At 32.6% G+C, this 16,381-nt stretch overlaps 5 protein-coding genes across 7 annotated transcripts in view; 1 reads left to right on the plus strand and 4 right to left on the minus strand.

Annotated features, from left to right (window-relative positions):
- The first annotated feature begins 89 nt into the window (after window positions 1-89).
- Window positions 90-983, plus strand: LOC108568257 (trafficking protein particle complex subunit 3). The gene is made up of 2 exons (XM_017929231.1): window positions 90-198; window positions 258-983. Exons 1-2 carry the CDS (start codon window positions 160-162, stop codon window positions 753-755), a joined length of 537 nt encoding a protein of 178 aa, XP_017784720.1. The 5' UTR covers window positions 90-159; the 3' UTR covers window positions 756-983.
- LOC108568256 (glutamyl-tRNA(Gln) amidotransferase subunit A, mitochondrial) lies at window positions 785-2,631 on the minus strand. The gene is made up of 6 exons (XM_017929229.1): window positions 2,551-2,631; window positions 2,001-2,485; window positions 1,703-1,942; window positions 1,276-1,641; window positions 1,018-1,220; window positions 785-952 (listed from the first exon to the last, which is right to left on the minus strand). Exons 1-6 carry the CDS (start codon window positions 2,581-2,583, stop codon window positions 804-806), a joined length of 1,476 nt encoding a protein of 491 aa, XP_017784718.1. The 5' UTR covers window positions 2,584-2,631; the 3' UTR covers window positions 785-803.
- Window positions 2,632-3,029: 398 nt separating this feature from the next.
- On the minus strand, window positions 3,030-5,793 carry LOC108568265 (vitamin K-dependent gamma-carboxylase). 3 transcript variants are annotated; one of them, XM_017929240.1, is made up of 9 exons: window positions 5,500-5,793; window positions 5,204-5,318; window positions 4,829-5,150; window positions 4,597-4,779; window positions 4,381-4,544; window positions 4,114-4,322; window positions 3,838-4,063; window positions 3,495-3,779; window positions 3,030-3,432 (listed from the first exon to the last, which is right to left on the minus strand). In XM_017929240.1, the coding sequence occupies exons 1-9, from the start codon at window positions 5,536-5,538 to the stop codon at window positions 3,044-3,046; spliced, it is 1,932 nt and encodes a 643-aa protein (XP_017784729.1). In that variant the 5' UTR covers window positions 5,539-5,793; the 3' UTR covers window positions 3,030-3,043. The 3 variants fall into 3 exon arrangements, with proteins under 3 accessions (XP_017784729.1, XP_017784728.1, XP_017784727.1); XM_017929239.1 differs by having other exon boundaries at window positions 3,495-3,776; window positions 5,204-5,330; XM_017929238.1 differs by having other exon boundaries at window positions 5,204-5,330.
- Window positions 5,794-7,027: 1,234 nt separating this feature from the next.
- LOC108568289 lies at window positions 7,028-12,260 on the minus strand. Its single transcript, XM_017929276.1, has 10 exons — window positions 12,078-12,260; window positions 11,851-12,014; window positions 11,609-11,790; window positions 11,386-11,554; window positions 11,142-11,327; window positions 10,847-11,082; window positions 10,611-10,791; window positions 8,799-10,164; window positions 7,349-8,727; window positions 7,028-7,293 (listed from the first exon to the last, which is right to left on the minus strand). Exons 1-10 carry the CDS (start codon window positions 12,133-12,135, stop codon window positions 7,132-7,134), a joined length of 4,083 nt encoding a protein of 1,360 aa, XP_017784765.1. The 5' UTR covers window positions 12,136-12,260; the 3' UTR covers window positions 7,028-7,131.
- A 2,406-nt stretch (window positions 12,261-14,666) lies between these two features.
- LOC108568284 (E3 ubiquitin-protein ligase MIB1) overlaps window positions 14,667-16,381 on the minus strand; it is a 207,570-nt gene continuing 205,855 nt past the window's right edge. Inside the window, exons 7-8 of the mRNA XM_017929266.1 lie at window positions 15,503-15,823; window positions 14,667-15,419 (exon numbers count right to left, since the gene is read on the minus strand). Coding sequence (XP_017784755.1) covers window positions 15,279-15,419; window positions 15,503-15,823 — 462 coding nt within the window. The 3' untranslated portion in view covers window positions 14,667-15,278. The remainder of the gene's footprint in view (window positions 15,420-15,502; window positions 15,824-16,381) is intronic.

Consider the following 16,381-nt stretch of genomic DNA (forward strand, 5'->3'; position numbering starts at 1 on the left):
TATTATTGAAATTCATTGTAATATACTACATAACACAACTGTAACAGTTTATTGTTCTCAATTGGTTGCACTTAAATGTCAATGTCAAAGTTTGACACTTGTTTTGTAAATTTGCATCCCACTTTCTTTAATCAAAGGTGATAAATAAAATTATTTAAAATGTCTCGTTCTTCGTCACGTATCGATACCAAGAAAGTAGTAAGTAACGTCAACATGTTGTGATTTGACAATTCTTATAAGATACGTTTTTTTTTTAGAATTCAGAATTGGTTACATTAACTTATGGGGCTTTGGTTGCACAGATGATCAAGGATTTGGATAATGCTGATGATGTTAGCAAGCAATTAGAAAGATTAGGATATAACATGGGTATAAGGATAGTAGAAGACTTTCTATCAAAAACAGGGAGTGGTCGTTGTCTGGATCTTAAGGACACTGCTGATAAAGTACAGATGGCTTTCAAAATGTATTTGGGTGTTCAACCAAATGTGGCTAATTGGAGTGCAGCTGGTGATGAGTTTTCTTTCATTCTGGACTCTAATCCTCTCACTGAATTGGTTGAGTTGCCTGATGATCTGAAGAACTTGAAATACTGTAATATTATTTGTGGAGTGTTAAGGGGTGCTTTGGAGATGGTCCATTTGGATGTTCAAAGTTGGATTGTGCAAGATCAATTGAAAGGTGACAGCAACACAGAAATTAGGCTTAAGTTTATAAGGAGATTAGAGGACTCCATTCCAGCTGGTGAAGATTAAAGTATTTCATATAAGTATATTTAAGAAAATAAAAAGTAAGATTACAGTTTATTTGACTCCAGGAAACTTTACAATATTTTCTATGTATTTTGCAAGTGCCAGAATCATAGGTTCACTTAAATTGCGACCCATTATTTGTAAACTTATAGGTAATCCTTTTTTAGATAACTTTATTGGAATTGAGATTGCTGGCACACCTTTAAAATAAAATTATTATTTTATAGTGTACACATTAATTTCATTTAAATATTATTTAGTTTACCAGCCATGTTTGCAGGTTGAGTGCAAAAGTCTTGCATCGCGCATTGATCGCGGTTCGTCTTTTTAACGAAGTCTTTGTATTTTGGAGCTGTGGACAATGTGGTTGGTGTTAAAAGGACCTGCACATCTTCCCAAGCTTTATAAAAATCGTTGGATATTAATCGTCGAACTTTTAAAGCTTGATTAAAATACTTTTCATAATTCCTAAAATAAAATGTGTTATACAAATAAAATGTTTTTGTATTTAGAATATGTTAACTTAGTTAATAGGAAGTAGTTTCCTGTTAAAATTCTGTTTCTTACGACTTCATTGAAACCATGACTGCGACTCGTTGCATACAATTTCTCCGTGGATGAATTTTCATCTGCCCTAAGTCCGAATTCAATACCATCATACCTTGCCATGTTACTGGCAACTTCGCATTGGTTTAAAATCGAATAACAGACTATACTGTGTTCAGTATTCACCATGGAGATCTCCTTAACCACTGCACCATTTTCATCTAGTAACTTGGCAACATCATTCCAAGTATCCAAAACTTCTTTATCTAAATTTTTGCAATGATATTCCTTTGGAATACCTATTTTCAAACCTTTCACACTTAATTTACCACTTGAAGGTAATCTGAGAATAATAAATGAAGAAATTTCATCAAGATTAATGGAATGTTACTTTTTGAACTCACAATATTTCTTTATAGGGCTTTGTTAGTGTTGTAGAATCTTTAGGATCATGACCAGCTATAGTGTTCAAAATTAAAACACAGTCATCTACTGTTCTTGTTAAGATGCCAGGTACGTCCATTGAATTGACAAGAGGAATTAAACCCAATCTTGAAACCAAGCCATAAGTTGGTTTTAAGCCTACTACTCCACAATAAGAAGCAGGATTCCTAGTGGAACCACCAGTATCTGAACCTAAAGCACTTTAAAAAACAAAAAGTAAATTAGAATTTAGCACATTTACATTTAAATTCAACATACGCAAAACAACTGCCAGTTGCTACAGCAACTGCACTTCCTCCACTGCTTCCACCAGCAATATAATAATCATCCTCTGTGTAACCCCAGGCGTTTTTAGTACTATCATAGATTGAATCAATTGTTCCTGAACCCATAGCAAATTGATCTAAATTAGTTTTACCTACTAGCACAGCCCCAGCATTTAGAAGTTTTTCATAAACTGTTGCATTGTAGGTGGGTACAAAATTTTCCAACATTTTAGATGCACAAGTAGTTTTTATGTTTGCTGTGCAGAAGTTATCTTTAATTGCAATAGGAATTCCATCCAATTTAGAAGTAGCCTCCTTCTTCTGGTACCTTTCAAGTGATTGTTTTGCTTGCTTATTGCCCTCATCTTCAGTTAATGTTATATAAGCGTTTAAATGATTCGTATCTTTTGCCTGTGTTAGACACGAATTCAGTAAATCTTTGGGGGTTATATAGTTTTCATGAAGTAATTTTCTGGCCTAGAAACAAAGTAGAGTATAACTTAAATGCTACATATAATTTAAAAACATTAATTTTACGTTACATTACGGATATTGCTTAAAAGTAGTTTATCCATTATTTAAATATGTTCAGGTTATGTCACATTTAGTATCATTGGTTCTATAATTTTATTTATATGTAGATGGGGTTGCATGCTCAATGTTTCATTTGAATTCGATAGGTTTTGCACATTTATTAAATGTTTCTATTAGTTGTGAATGAAAATCTAATACGAAATATACAACTGAAAAGGTGTCAGAAAAGGTGGTAATAATAATAAAATAAAAAATGAGATTTATATTTGATAGTATTATTTAAATATGGAAAAGAGCATTTAGGAATACTATTCTTGATAAAAATGTACATATATGTTCTAGTTTATTTCACATTATATTTAATTTTTGTTTAAAATGTATGAAGTACCTACATTTTAGTAAAGTTAAGCGGTTTATAATAATTTATTATATAAATATATCATTAGAAACATATTGATATAAAATAATTATATGCAAGTAATACGTTTATTTTTTTTCATATCACAATGGCGCACGTCTAATCATAGGCACTTGGTAAATGAGATTTAAAATGGAATTTCCAACAAGATCCCACATCCTTACGAAACCCTCGACGCTTGCCGCGCTATCCTCGAGCAGAGGCATTGGTGAATACTGCGAACTTTTGATACTGGTTTCCTCTTCTTTCAGTTCATCCTTAGTTTTATTAAAGTAGGTATACATGAAGCAGGATGGTCTTTCGCCCACGGTAAGAATGGTATGAAAGACGTTAGACACGATTGGAATACTGGAACCTTTTACTAATTGCACCTGTTTGTCGTTCAATTCCGTTTGTAATACTACTTCTCCTTCGATCACAGTTAACGTAACATTATCCAAATCTGGACTTATAAAATTTTCCAACGATAAACCTTGGATCAGCGAATAAAAAAGCATATTATAATAAAATCCATAAACATATTACAGGAATTACCTGGAAAATCGGCGATGAATAATACGTCGCTGTAATTAGACCAAGTGTATACGTGATTTTCTATTTCTCTAATAGTTTCACGAAACACACTGTATTCTGTAAGCAACGGCAACAGCCATTCAACTTTCTTAAACGGCGACCAATCGGCTTTAAGCAAATCGTAATTAGGGTTGAACATCCTCTGTTGGAAACGCCCATTCAACGAACACCATACATCCACGTAAATCGAAATGTCCTGAGAGGTGATGTAGTTGTCTATATCCGAGTTTTGTCTATTTCTTTCTTCTAAAACATTAAGTTTTAATATATTGTTATATTACTTCTTTAAATGCCAATTTATTACTAGATATTTCTGTGAGTAAGTTGTTCTTTAAACAGTGGGCGTACTGCACGCACATATCCGCGTGTTTACTCCATCTGTCGTTATGCGTCCAAGCAGATGGATCAAGAAAATGCTCCTTCCCTGATTTATTATCGACAATACGAACCACAACCAACGTAGTGTCCCAAGAATGAACCATCATATCCCATGAATAACCGTAAAGACCATTCGTCCAATTGTTGAAACCCTTCAATATCAAGATTAACCACATTTATCATATCTATTTTAAATTCACACCTTCGTTATAAAGTGCGAATAAGGCAGGAACATTTGTAGCAAACAATAAAACATAATCAGAACTACTCTCGATTTCTTATTTGCGTTGCAAACCGACGGGATTTTCTCTTCTATTTCCTTTTTGTATACGAACTTCGATAACAATTTGATGGGCCAATCGGCTTCACAAAATAATGGTATAGTGGCTATAGAAACGTAAGGGAACATACCTAAAACGTGGTTGCCAGCTAATATTTTTTTAAATATTTTTATAATTATTAGTATTACCTATACTAAACATTCTGCTATTCATTAAATGAAATGTTATTCCTGCTAAAATTGATAACGGTCTTGTTTTCTTCCAAACCAATAGGAATCCCAGACTTAAATCCAAAAGAAATCCGCTCATATGGATGATTAAATAATCAATTTCGTGGACGGTGAAGATCGAACTAAAATATTAATTTAGTAGAAATAGTTTCTGTTATTGCTTTTGATAATTACGAGAAAGGAGAAAAGATCCAGTGGTGTCCTAGATTTGCCATGGAGTATCCGTCGAGCCATTCCATGTCTGTCTTCTTAAGTCCGGCATAAAAATACAGAATGAAGATTTGGAATTTTAAGATGAAATAATTCCAATTAGGCACTGCGTTCGTTTTGTCGTTGCTCAGAAAAGAGTCTAAAGACCTTAATAATTTATTATAGAATAAGTGGAAATGTTAATTAAAATATTTACCAATAACAATTAGCTGATGAGGTAAACAATAGCAGTCCGATTAAACCGTACAAATAGCTATGGTTGTTCCAAAAGGATTTATCTAGGAGCAGCACATACCAATAGGGCACGCAGAAAAAGGCACAGCTCAATTTAAACTTGTAACCTAAGGCGATTCCTAAAGCTCCTAGCCACATAATTCCGTACAACAGGCACATCCATGGTAGAGTTGGACGTTGTAGGTGAGGAAGAAGTGGAAAATGGCAAGTTTTAGCATCGCCCCATCTAATATCCAGGTCGGATCCACCTCTTTCCTCGACTATATCAATTAACATCAGCATACCTAAAATAATGATATTATTAAATAAAATAAGATAAATCCATTGTCATACCTACCGAAAAGTATTCTAGCAACGGCCAAGCTTGCGGCATGTTTAGGTTTGTGCAGGAAATCGTTTAAAGTTGTAAAAGAAATCGTTTTCCAATTTATATTTTCCATTTTGAATGCTACCTGTAATTGATTCTTTCATGACATTATTAGAATAAAAGAACACAAAGCGAAATATGTAGAAAGTCCGAGCGGATATGAGAACAATCTTTTTTCTTCATTTTTTCGAACGTTGATTGTTACAATAAAGTGATTGTTGTGGAATTCAAACCGCGAATATAATTATTCTTTTTCTCATACGTACCAGTAGTAAAGACAGATGCCCCTTCAATGCGGTTCGCATATAGTTGTTGTAGTTTGCGTGATCTTTGAACTTTTCCTAAATGGCCTATGACTCTTCTCACCAAGTTCGGATTGATAGTGCCGGAGCGCACGATAAATGTGTTTGCACTTCGCCGATGATCATCGCGTCGCGACGTCCTGAGAGGCGTCGTCTTGGCGACGCCTCGATCGATGTCCGGCGCTTTGTTTTGCCTCCCGTCGCATCTCCCACGACCACTTGTTTGCTTCTGCACATCCACTTGATTTAATATCACTGTCGAGCGTGACTGGATTGCAGTCAGCAAGTGTTAAATTTATTAAGACGTTTCATTAAGATTTCTAATCCGACGACGGCTTAGGTAATTCCATTCTCAGCGCTTTGCACATAACTCAATCAAACGTAAATTTCAAGTGAACTCGGTGTGTCTAAATTAATTTTAATAATTATTATTCACGCTACAATCTTCCATAAGATAAACAGATTCTTTTAATAACTATAATATATTTCAAAATTATCTTATTTACACTTTACTGAAATTAAATTTGCGACGAAAAAAACATGATAAACTGATTAATTATTATAACTATAACATAGGTACGTATGAAATAAAAATACATAAGTATAAAATATGTACATAAATTGTACATTTATGTTAATCATCACATTCATTAAAAGCCTAAAGATTGTAGTTTAACATATTTAATTTATACATTTTTATTGGTGCTAATTTGGATCAAAGGGATAACGACCTAAGTCTTTCTGCCCAAATTTAACTTATATTTATGTTACTTTCTTAAATATGAATAATCATTGACAAAAAAAAAATAGAAAAATAAATATAATCCGTTCTCTAGTTAGGCTTAAACTACTACTACGAAAAACTACTTGTAAATGTTATTTTCAAACATCTATGTTTGATTCAATTCAGTGTAATTACTATGACTATAGTTGGAAGATATAATCAAAACTTTTCCTACGAAATAGACAACAATTTATAATTCAATTGATGGAAATCTTAACTCCGTGAAAAGAAGAAACATTCAATAGTAAAATTAAGTAAACAATAACAATAAATAAGTAACAATTACGGCAAAAAATAACGACCTAGGTTATTTCAAAATAAATTCTTGTTTCGTAGTAATTAAAGCACAACAATAAAAACATTTAATTGTTATTTTATTGACAGAAATACTTCAGTCTATTTATAAATATTTTTGTAATCCAAGAATAATTTCATTCATTTTTATTATATGAAAATAAAACTGATTTAATATAATAGTCACACGCACAAAAAATGTGAAAAATGAAAAACATAACACTATCATAATTGTGCTAATTTTCGTTTCTATGATATTAGGTGTGGGAACAAAAAGAGGGTTATTTGCAATAATGTGTATAAATATGTCGATCAACAATATTTTATTCGGTTAAAAAAATCAACTATATAAAATTAACCAATAATTATTGTTTACATAATATAATAATATACTTTGATTATCGAATTGCACATTAACATTTTTAAGAATCATAATAAAATCAACATATTTTATTAAGATAAAAAAAATAAAAATATAACTCAACATATCACTAGTTCAATGAAGGAATAATTTAGCTTTACTTATTCTGCTTTCGAAACAATGTACTTTGCGGATTAGATAAAGAGTATGTCTCGGCTTTAAATACAGGCGGATATTCTAATCCAGGATAATCTGCTGAAGGTGGAGCACTTTGGACTTGAGAATATGAAACTTCGGGCAAATATGAACTAGCTACGATCTGCAGAAAAAAAAGCAATCAATTATTGTAAAGGTGTTATGTTTTAATATCGTACCGAATCTGGAGAGATGCCCAAATCTTCACTTTTACTAAATTTCGGCAATCTCTTCTCCTTTTTGCTGTCCTGCTTCATGAAAAGCTGCCTAAATTTACTACTTTTGCTGGTATTGCTAACAGCCCGATCATCTAAATTCAGTTCAAACTTGGTGTTGAATCTCTTGTCTTCTGGACTGAGCGGAGTAGCCAATGGTGTATAATGCATTGCTGGTTTTAAGCATTTCGGTGTTTCATTGAACTTTCTACCGTCTAGTGTTCTGTTTTGTGCAAATTGGACATCGTTCATTGTTGTTTGAGGACAATAAATCATGCCCTGTGAAAGTTCTTTGGAAAGAGATTTGGACGAATTCGATTTGTGTCTGGCGAAGTTCGGTTCAGCAGATTTCGGTGTGCGAGGCAATGAATGATTCTTGGAGTTCTTCGGAGTATTGAAAGAATGAGTTCCGGATTTAATTGAGGATGAACGCTTGCTGAAGCAAGAGCTTTCCTTTTTGGGTTCACTGCAGTCGGACGATGTCCTCAAATGAGTTTTCTTAGGATATACCATTTCAGGGGTATTGTTGCTTTCCATACATTGATTAAAGCTATCATAGTATAAGCTGGAATTACATTTGTACTCTGTATCTAGGCTAACGTTACTCGAATGCAACTTGTAGCTTTCATTGATTTGTGACATTGAATCCATGCTTAAGTTGGAAATATTGTCATGTATTTCAGATTTCGCCCCATAGTTTGCTATGTGTGAAGTAAAATTTCCGAAAGTCGTGGAAGCGGGCACCTTTCGATAAGAGCGGAATTGAGCGGTGGGAACCGGAAGAGCGTTCTTTTTATTGCTTGACTTGTTGAAGAACCATTTTCGATCTAAGCTCGTGATTCCATCGGATGAATCACGTTTCTTCGATGTGAATTTTTTCAGCGAATTAAACTTGCGAATACCATCGTTGGGCTTTTCTAACGTGGAAGACTTGCTCGGGGTTTCAGTATCTGAATCATTGTCACTTTCAGAATATAGAATTTGATCAGTCGACCTCGACACGTCTGGATTGAAAGTTGCAGAGGTTATAGATTCAGTCCAAGAGAGTAGTATTTCATGATTTTCAGCTGAAAAGTAGAAAACGGTTCCTGTGTGGTATACTTTAAAAGCGAATGGACGTGATTTTACTTCCGTTGCTTCTGTAACCGTGAATCCGGCAAGGTAAATGTAACATTCGGCTTTTAGAGATTCTTTCGACTTAAAACCATAGAGACAGTTTTGATTCAACACGAACCATCTTTTTTCCCAATGTACATTCTGATTATGTTTACTTCTTAATCGCTTGTATAAATAACCCTGTATTTCACCAGGAGTTACATCACTCACGCTAACCTTCCGTCTTTCTAAAATAAATAAATCACATTTAATATTATTATATTGTTTTATATAATTAATATCAGTTCAAAGTACTTACTCAACAGTAAACTGTTTTTCTTTTTGGCGGATTTATTTTTGCTTATTGCACGACCCAATATATTTGTGGGCGAAGATTTTTTCGTATCAATTTTTAATACATCTTCTTTTGGCTGCTTAGTGATTGGTGAACTGACAGCAGATGGCTCAAAATCTATTGAAGCTGCGGCCTCTAATGCTTCGTTCAATTTCAATTGCATTGTGACTTCTGCTATTTTCGGGTTTAATGCCTCGGGTGGCGGTAGAACTTTCCTCTTGTAAGATTCAGGGATGTTGGTCCTAGGAGGAGGCTTTGGCGGTACATCTGACTTCTTCCTTACTTCCAGTGCAAGTGAATTGCAATTGATGACTTTATGTATTGTTGGAATACCCAATTCATATCTGATAGTCGATTGTGATATTTTTGAATCCTGTTCACTTATTTGAGAGAAGCTCATGGATTCGTCTTCGTTGTTCGATTTATTATCTTGTAAATATTTTAATGAATCGTGTTGAGGAAATGTAACTTCTATTGGTTTAGTGGCTTTTTCTTGGTGAGAAAATTTAGCTATATCCTGGGGTGGAATTTTTGGAAGCTCGTTTACTTCGCGAAAAGACAGCTTGTGCGTTAATTGACGCGGATTTTCTTTAGCTACATTACTTGGAAATTCTATTGCACTTAATTTAATAGGATTTTCGTCCATAGGAGTTAATGGACATTCTTTAGGAATGTCCTCCTCAGAAGTCAAGTCATAAGCCGGAGTGCTATGACTCTTATCTAATTTCCCTCTACTCTTTGGAGGCCTCGGGAAGACAATAGGCTTTTGCGGTACTACAGGCACTTTTTTAGACAATTTTTTTGGCTTGTCAACAACCTCAAACTTCATAATAATATTGTCAATATGGACGTCTTCTAGAACCGTGTCCTTCAACGGACTCTTATTCAATTTAGTTTTGCAACTTACAATTTCTTTGACGCATTTATTAGTATCTATCAAATCAACGTCCAGGGTCATTTTGCTGCGATCTTGAAGATCTTCGGCTTCATCAATGAAATCAATCGTTTCGTCCTTGAGGCTACTCAAAGACGTTGTGCTAATGCTCTTTCTGTCGTCCACTTTTAGCTCTGATATGTCGTTTATTATTATTTTGGTGTCATCGAAATTCACATTCTTCTTAATCTTTTCGGGAAAATCAGTCTTGAAACTATTCTTACGGTTGTGCGTCAGTCCAATCACCGTCGTCGGCCGTTCACCCAATTCCAATCCGTGACTGCACGATACACTTTTATCTCTTAAATACATCGGATCTTCCTCGAATTTGTCTGTTGGCAAGTTGTACGAACTAGCGTGAGTCGTCTTTGCCTCATTTTTCAACAACTTCCAATACTATAAAAAACAAGATAATTTAAATTAATTTAGCAACAATTTCTACCGCCTAATGCAATTGAGAGACCGCTTTTGATTTGCCTACGAGTTTGTATACAAGATGTAAAGTGCATCCACCCACCAACTTCCTATGCTACTAAGATAGTGGATATAAAAGTTGATAATTTTCGAAAACCAATGACTCATACATACCTTGCATATAATTTAACTGATCAAAATAAATGTTTAAAAAAATATTACAAAATAATATAACATTATATTTATCATGCAGGAAAAATAAAAATAATATAATTAAAAGATATATCTGATAATGTATGTTAAGTAATGTAAGAGACAATTAAATTAGGATAAAGGAAGGTATTAAGAACTACAATATTTATTTTTCTTTTACTTGTTTCTTTAAATAAAAAGAAGAGTAATGGCTATATGAATGAGGTACAACGAACCTGTTCAATTTCGTGTGAAGATTGTTTATTAGTAGGTGTGGCTCCTGTAATGGTGTTTCTCCTTTGTAAAACTGACCTTGGCTTAAATGGTATCATTCTACCACTGTTCTCCAAAGGACTGTCAGGAGTTTCGCATTCGCTACCACTATCTGATTCAATATTGTCCATAATCGGTGTTATCCTAAAATATTAGTTAAATAACGAATTCAAATTATGCGAAATACGAAAATACTCACTTTGGGATTTGTGGTAGCACATAATTTTGTAGTAATTGTGGTGATGGCAAATTTTCATACCACCTCTTTTCAGCTTTCTTTTTACTTGGCAATCTATATGGTTTCATATAAATCTGCCCATAGACTTTAGTATGTCTTGGCCTTTTCTTAAGAGTCAACACAATCTCAGTTGGAGGTTCTTGCATCAACAAAAGCACTTTCTTTGTTTCCCAACCAATTACTGTTTGATAATTAATCTACAGAAAAGTAATATATAAAAATATTTGAGCAAAAGAAAATATATTTAATAAATTACCTGAATAATCTCATCACCTTCATCAATTTTCTTGCTTAATTGTGCTGGAGATCCAAATTTGATATCAGCAATTTGATGTACTAAATTGTAACTGGGTAGCACTGAAAATCCTAAATCTTGTTCTTTTTTCTTTAAGGTTGTTAAATCTAATGTAGCTGGTTGTAATATAATTGGATCAAAACTATCCTAAAATACACAACATATAATTTAAATTCATTTTAAATCCAATTAAAAGTCAACTCACTTGAATAATTTTATCAGCAAGTTTAGCCAGTTTCTCACAGTTATCTCTAATTGATTGGTTTGGTTGTTCAGAAAATTTACCACGATTTCCTTGCGTTGCCATCTCAAGTCCCAACATTAAAAGCTCTTTTTTTAGTTCAGTATATTCTACATTATCAGCAAAAGGTGATCTGAAATAATTGCAGTTCATTTACTTAATTCTTAAAATCCAATATTAACAGTACCTATTGAGCCAATAAACTATTGGTTTTATAGTTTTTATAACATTGTGTACATCAGATAAGGTTTGCATTTGCACTACAGTTGTATTATTATCATTGTATTGTAATTCCTTGTTGAGTGAATTTGCTGTGCATGAGAGTCGAAGTGCAAGCAATTGTAAATTTTCTTTGTCAAGCTCATAGTGCTAAAAAAAAATAGGAAGTTTAATTAGATTCCACAACATTTAAGTAAATTGGATAATCACTATATTTCGAAGTTGCACAATTGATTCAATGATAATTTCTTGGTGTCCCAGAATCTTAACACCCAAATGCTCCAAATCATCTAAACGAATGTTGAGTAGCTGTTGTCCATTAACTCCATTGTTTAAAAAGGATTGAGTGTAATGTGATATGCTATTGTCTAGACCTGCAAAATGAATAATGATTTTCTAAGGTTAAATGACTCATCTTATATATTGCATATTGTCACCTTTCAACCACTCTGTCACTTGCTCAACAGACCAATCTTTTACATTCACATAAGCCATTTCGTTCGTTTCATTGACTACTTTCTGCTAAATTCCTCTTGTTTGGATTTTGTAAATACAGTTCAGATTTGACATTTTTGTTCCACCAGTCATAACAGTTCAGTTAAACCAGGTTGAACTGTCATCAAACAAACATAAATCAGTCGCACCAACTGCAACGTTGCACCAAACAAAAATTAACGAAAATGCAGATGCACAGGGTTGTATTAAGTTCGAAAATCTACACAGGAGTGGAGTAAGTTCAAGACTGCTAATTATATTTTAATAAAAAAAAAACTATAATCACCGAAATAGAGTTATAATCATTTTCCGTATGGTACGAATACATCATCATGATATAATGTATGGGTCTATATCGCAAGCCCGACAACCGAAAGACCGTCTATTGAAAGCCCGACGTTCGAAATCCCGAGTGTATCGAAATCCCGACTACCATAATCCCGACTGTAACGAAATCCCGACTACCATAATCCCGACAATCGAAATCCCGACAATGTCTTTTATTATTATAATTTCTACAATAACATTTTTAAATTATTGTTCTATATTTTAATAGGTACGACGGAAATATTTTTAAGACCTAGATCGATGGCTCTTTTGCACGATTATTAATTGTTCTTATTTATTCTTAATAACAATATATAATATTAATTTTTATTGTATTTTTTTTTCGTTGTCTTATTCATTATAAAACTTAAGAATAAGAAATATTCTATAATAAAATTAGTTTATATTATTAACAATAAATAACAACAATTAATAATCTTATTAAGTTTTAGATTGTCGGGATTTCGATATAGTCGAGATTTTGATTGTCGGGATTATGGTAGTCGGGATTTTGACATAGTCGGGATTTCGATATAGTCGGGATTTCGAACGTCGGGATTTCGATACACTCGGGATTTCGAACGTCGGGATTTTGAACATCGATTGCCACCGCTTGTATATTTATATCATATATTACAGTGTTTCTGAAACTTTTTTGTCTGGGTCCCAATTTTGCACTTACAAGGTACCAAAATAAGCCCCCCCCCCGCGAATCGGTATGTATAGAAAACCATCGGGACGGGATATTTTCTACAAATACCTATTATACACATCTGTCATCAATTTTTCTGTGACCCCCTAAATAGTTTTGGCAACCCCCCTGGGGTCCCACTTTGAGAATCACTGATGTACTACATAAAGCAATTTTGGTAAAAAAGATAAAGAAGACAGATAAGATTATTTTTATTCATTTTCTAGTTTGATACACAATACAGTGGAACCTCCCTTAACCAGCACTTCGCTAAACGAGCAACAATTTAGTAAGAGAAATGTCTCCACTGTATAATAAACTATAAATAACTGATATTTTGGCAGAAAGACCTATTGCTAATAGCCCTTTGATTAATCTTTTCTTGTTTTATTATTTTTATTGATTTTTTGTCTTGTTTCAATAAATATTATTATTAAGTGACCTTTGCAACAATTCAAATATTATTATTTAGTAACTGATATTTATTAAAAAACTATTTAACTTCCAATACTCGTAAAATAAGGACGGTGCAAATCGGTCAAACGTATCATAATAGTAGTGTATTTAAAATAAAAATTGGAGTAAGAAGAAAATATGTTGTAGTATTTTAAAATTAAGGGTTTCATTTTTGTTATGTCTAGATTATCTGATATCTTAAATAAATATAAACAACAGTAATTTCTTTAGAAATTGAATAAACGATCTTATTGAAGAAGTCAAGAATGAAGAAATATTAGAAATTACTGTAAAAAATTAAAAATGCGGTGGCGGTGAAATGTGTATAGCAACATTTAATGATTGACATCTATTCTTTATCTATATATTAATAGTTTGTAATAGTGATTAACAATTAAAAACATAATATTCAGGAAAAATATTTATTATACTGCGTCTTTAAAATAAGTTTTCACTTTACGATTTAACTATAATTCGACTTACGGGATACCTGTGCAGTATTTTAAATATTCGCTAACATAATGTACAAATCATTGGGAATAATTGTGAAACTTCTAAGGGGAAGTGATAGAAGCTAATTGACAAATTGTTAATTTATTTGAAATATACTATTATTATTGATATATAATATTATTATTTACTTACCTCAATATTAATTTTAACCAAAAACATTTAATGAGAGGTTTACAAAAATCTTTATATTACTTTAATAATTTATTTCGATTATAAATATAATTAATTAATTCTATATGATAAAGGATATTATATATAAATTTATATACGGATTAATATCATTTATTTCAAAATTTAGTTTCAAAAATTCAAATTAATAATTACATACGTATTAACAATCAACCTCATGCTTATTAACATAGGTTAGTCCTAATACAGACCAGTCAATAATTGTAGTAAATACTAATAAAGAATAATTAAATACAAATCAAATAACTTAAAGATACAGAGAGACGGGTAATAATATTATTATAAAAAAACTGCTGTTAATTAAATCATAAAGTAATTAATTTAATTGTAAGACAGTTATCGATTAAAACTAATCTATGATAATACACACTAGCTTAAACAGTTATATACTAAGGATAATATCAAATAATAAAGCAATCTCCAAAATATTATTCCAGCAATGCGATAGTTTTGAAGAGTCGTTTTAGTTAGTATACAGACTCATCCCATACATAATTATAGTATAATAACCCGCAGATTAAATAAGAAAAACTATGGTTATATTGTATGCCGTATACGAACATTTACAACAAATACGCTAAGTCACTATGCTAACATATATTTCTAATAAAAAGAAGTCCTAAAATTAAATTACTATTAATTTACTAATTTTAGAAATTCCACTAAAACCACGACCAAACAAGATTATTTAAATGACAGCGGACACGACATTTAGATAAACATTTAGCTCTAGAATATATATATAAAAAAAGAAATCTACCAGTTCTAAAATTAGTACAAATACATAGAAGAGTGTTGCGCTTTTGAAAGTCATCCAAATTTGCTATGATAATAATAACAACTGTGTTTAGGTAAAACGAAACTAAAATTAAATGAAACAGAACCATATTGCGCCGCTGGAAAAGCAAGCTTCTAATACGGTGACGGTAGTCCCACCATGGGACTAATTATTATTTACGATTGCCTTCTAGTACAAGAGGATGCGTTTTTCGACGGCCTTGCGGCAGATAGGGCACTCGACCATTTGGTCTCCGCACATCTGGCACAATCCATGACCGCAGAGGAAGATCATGTTCTTCAAACGGTCCAAGCAAACGGGACACATTGTCTGAGGGAAAAAAGAAAGAGAAAAAAGAATGCAGGCGTTAGAAAACATAGTCGTATGGAAGTTGGGCAATAAATTATAATTACTTGTTCCTTGATGTCCTGCAATTGCTGCTTCAATTTCTGGATATCACTGGCATCGCGTCCACCGTTGTTCATAATCGGACCCTGTGCTGCGTCGCTGGTGGACGGCTTCGGGGCAGCCTCTTCTTCGCTATCGCTCTTCACTTCAGAAATCGTTCCTAGACCTCCGGAGCAAACGCTCATGGGCATTATAAGATCAATGTGCGAACGGCATTGCACACATTTTTTCATGATCTGGGAGCAGCTTTCACAAGCACACATATGGCCGCAAGGTTTGAAAAGGACCGATGCTTTTCTATCGGAGCAGACCATGCATTCCTCGATCTGGTGAAAAAGAAGATACCCATCATTTACATATACAAAATAAATAAACCTTAAACCTTTATTATTTTGATATATTACATGACAACAAAACAGTTGTTAATCTATGATGATATTTTCTTATATAATTAAAAACCCGATTTTATTCAATTATCCACTATTCTTATTTTTTTATAAAATTTAGGCTATATAAAACGTATTTTTTTTTTAAATATTCAATCATGTAGAAGATTTCGTTGCAAATATAATAATGCACGAATTTGTAACAAACAATTTAGTATGATAACATAACGTTTTCAGATTTCATCAAATTAAAAAAATATGCACATATATTATCGAAAATTCTATTTTTGTGGAAAACTCTAAAGTAAAGCGAATGAAATGTTAAGGTTATATCAGGATATAACGTGTTAAGAAATGAACTAAGGTAGTTGATATTTCATTACATCTGAAAATGAAGTGCACTACTTTAATTCTTAAATTGACACTGCATAAGCATTTTAGACTTTTAATATATGTACCTAGCAATATTTGGTTATTGTGATAACCTGAGATCCAAAA

Source organism: Nicrophorus vespilloides, unplaced genomic scaffold, assembly GCF_001412225.1.
Source record: "Nicrophorus vespilloides isolate i.1.1-1 unplaced genomic scaffold, Nicve_v1.0, whole genome shotgun sequence".
NCBI classification, from domain to species: domain Eukaryota; kingdom Metazoa; phylum Arthropoda; class Insecta; order Coleoptera; family Silphidae; genus Nicrophorus; species Nicrophorus vespilloides.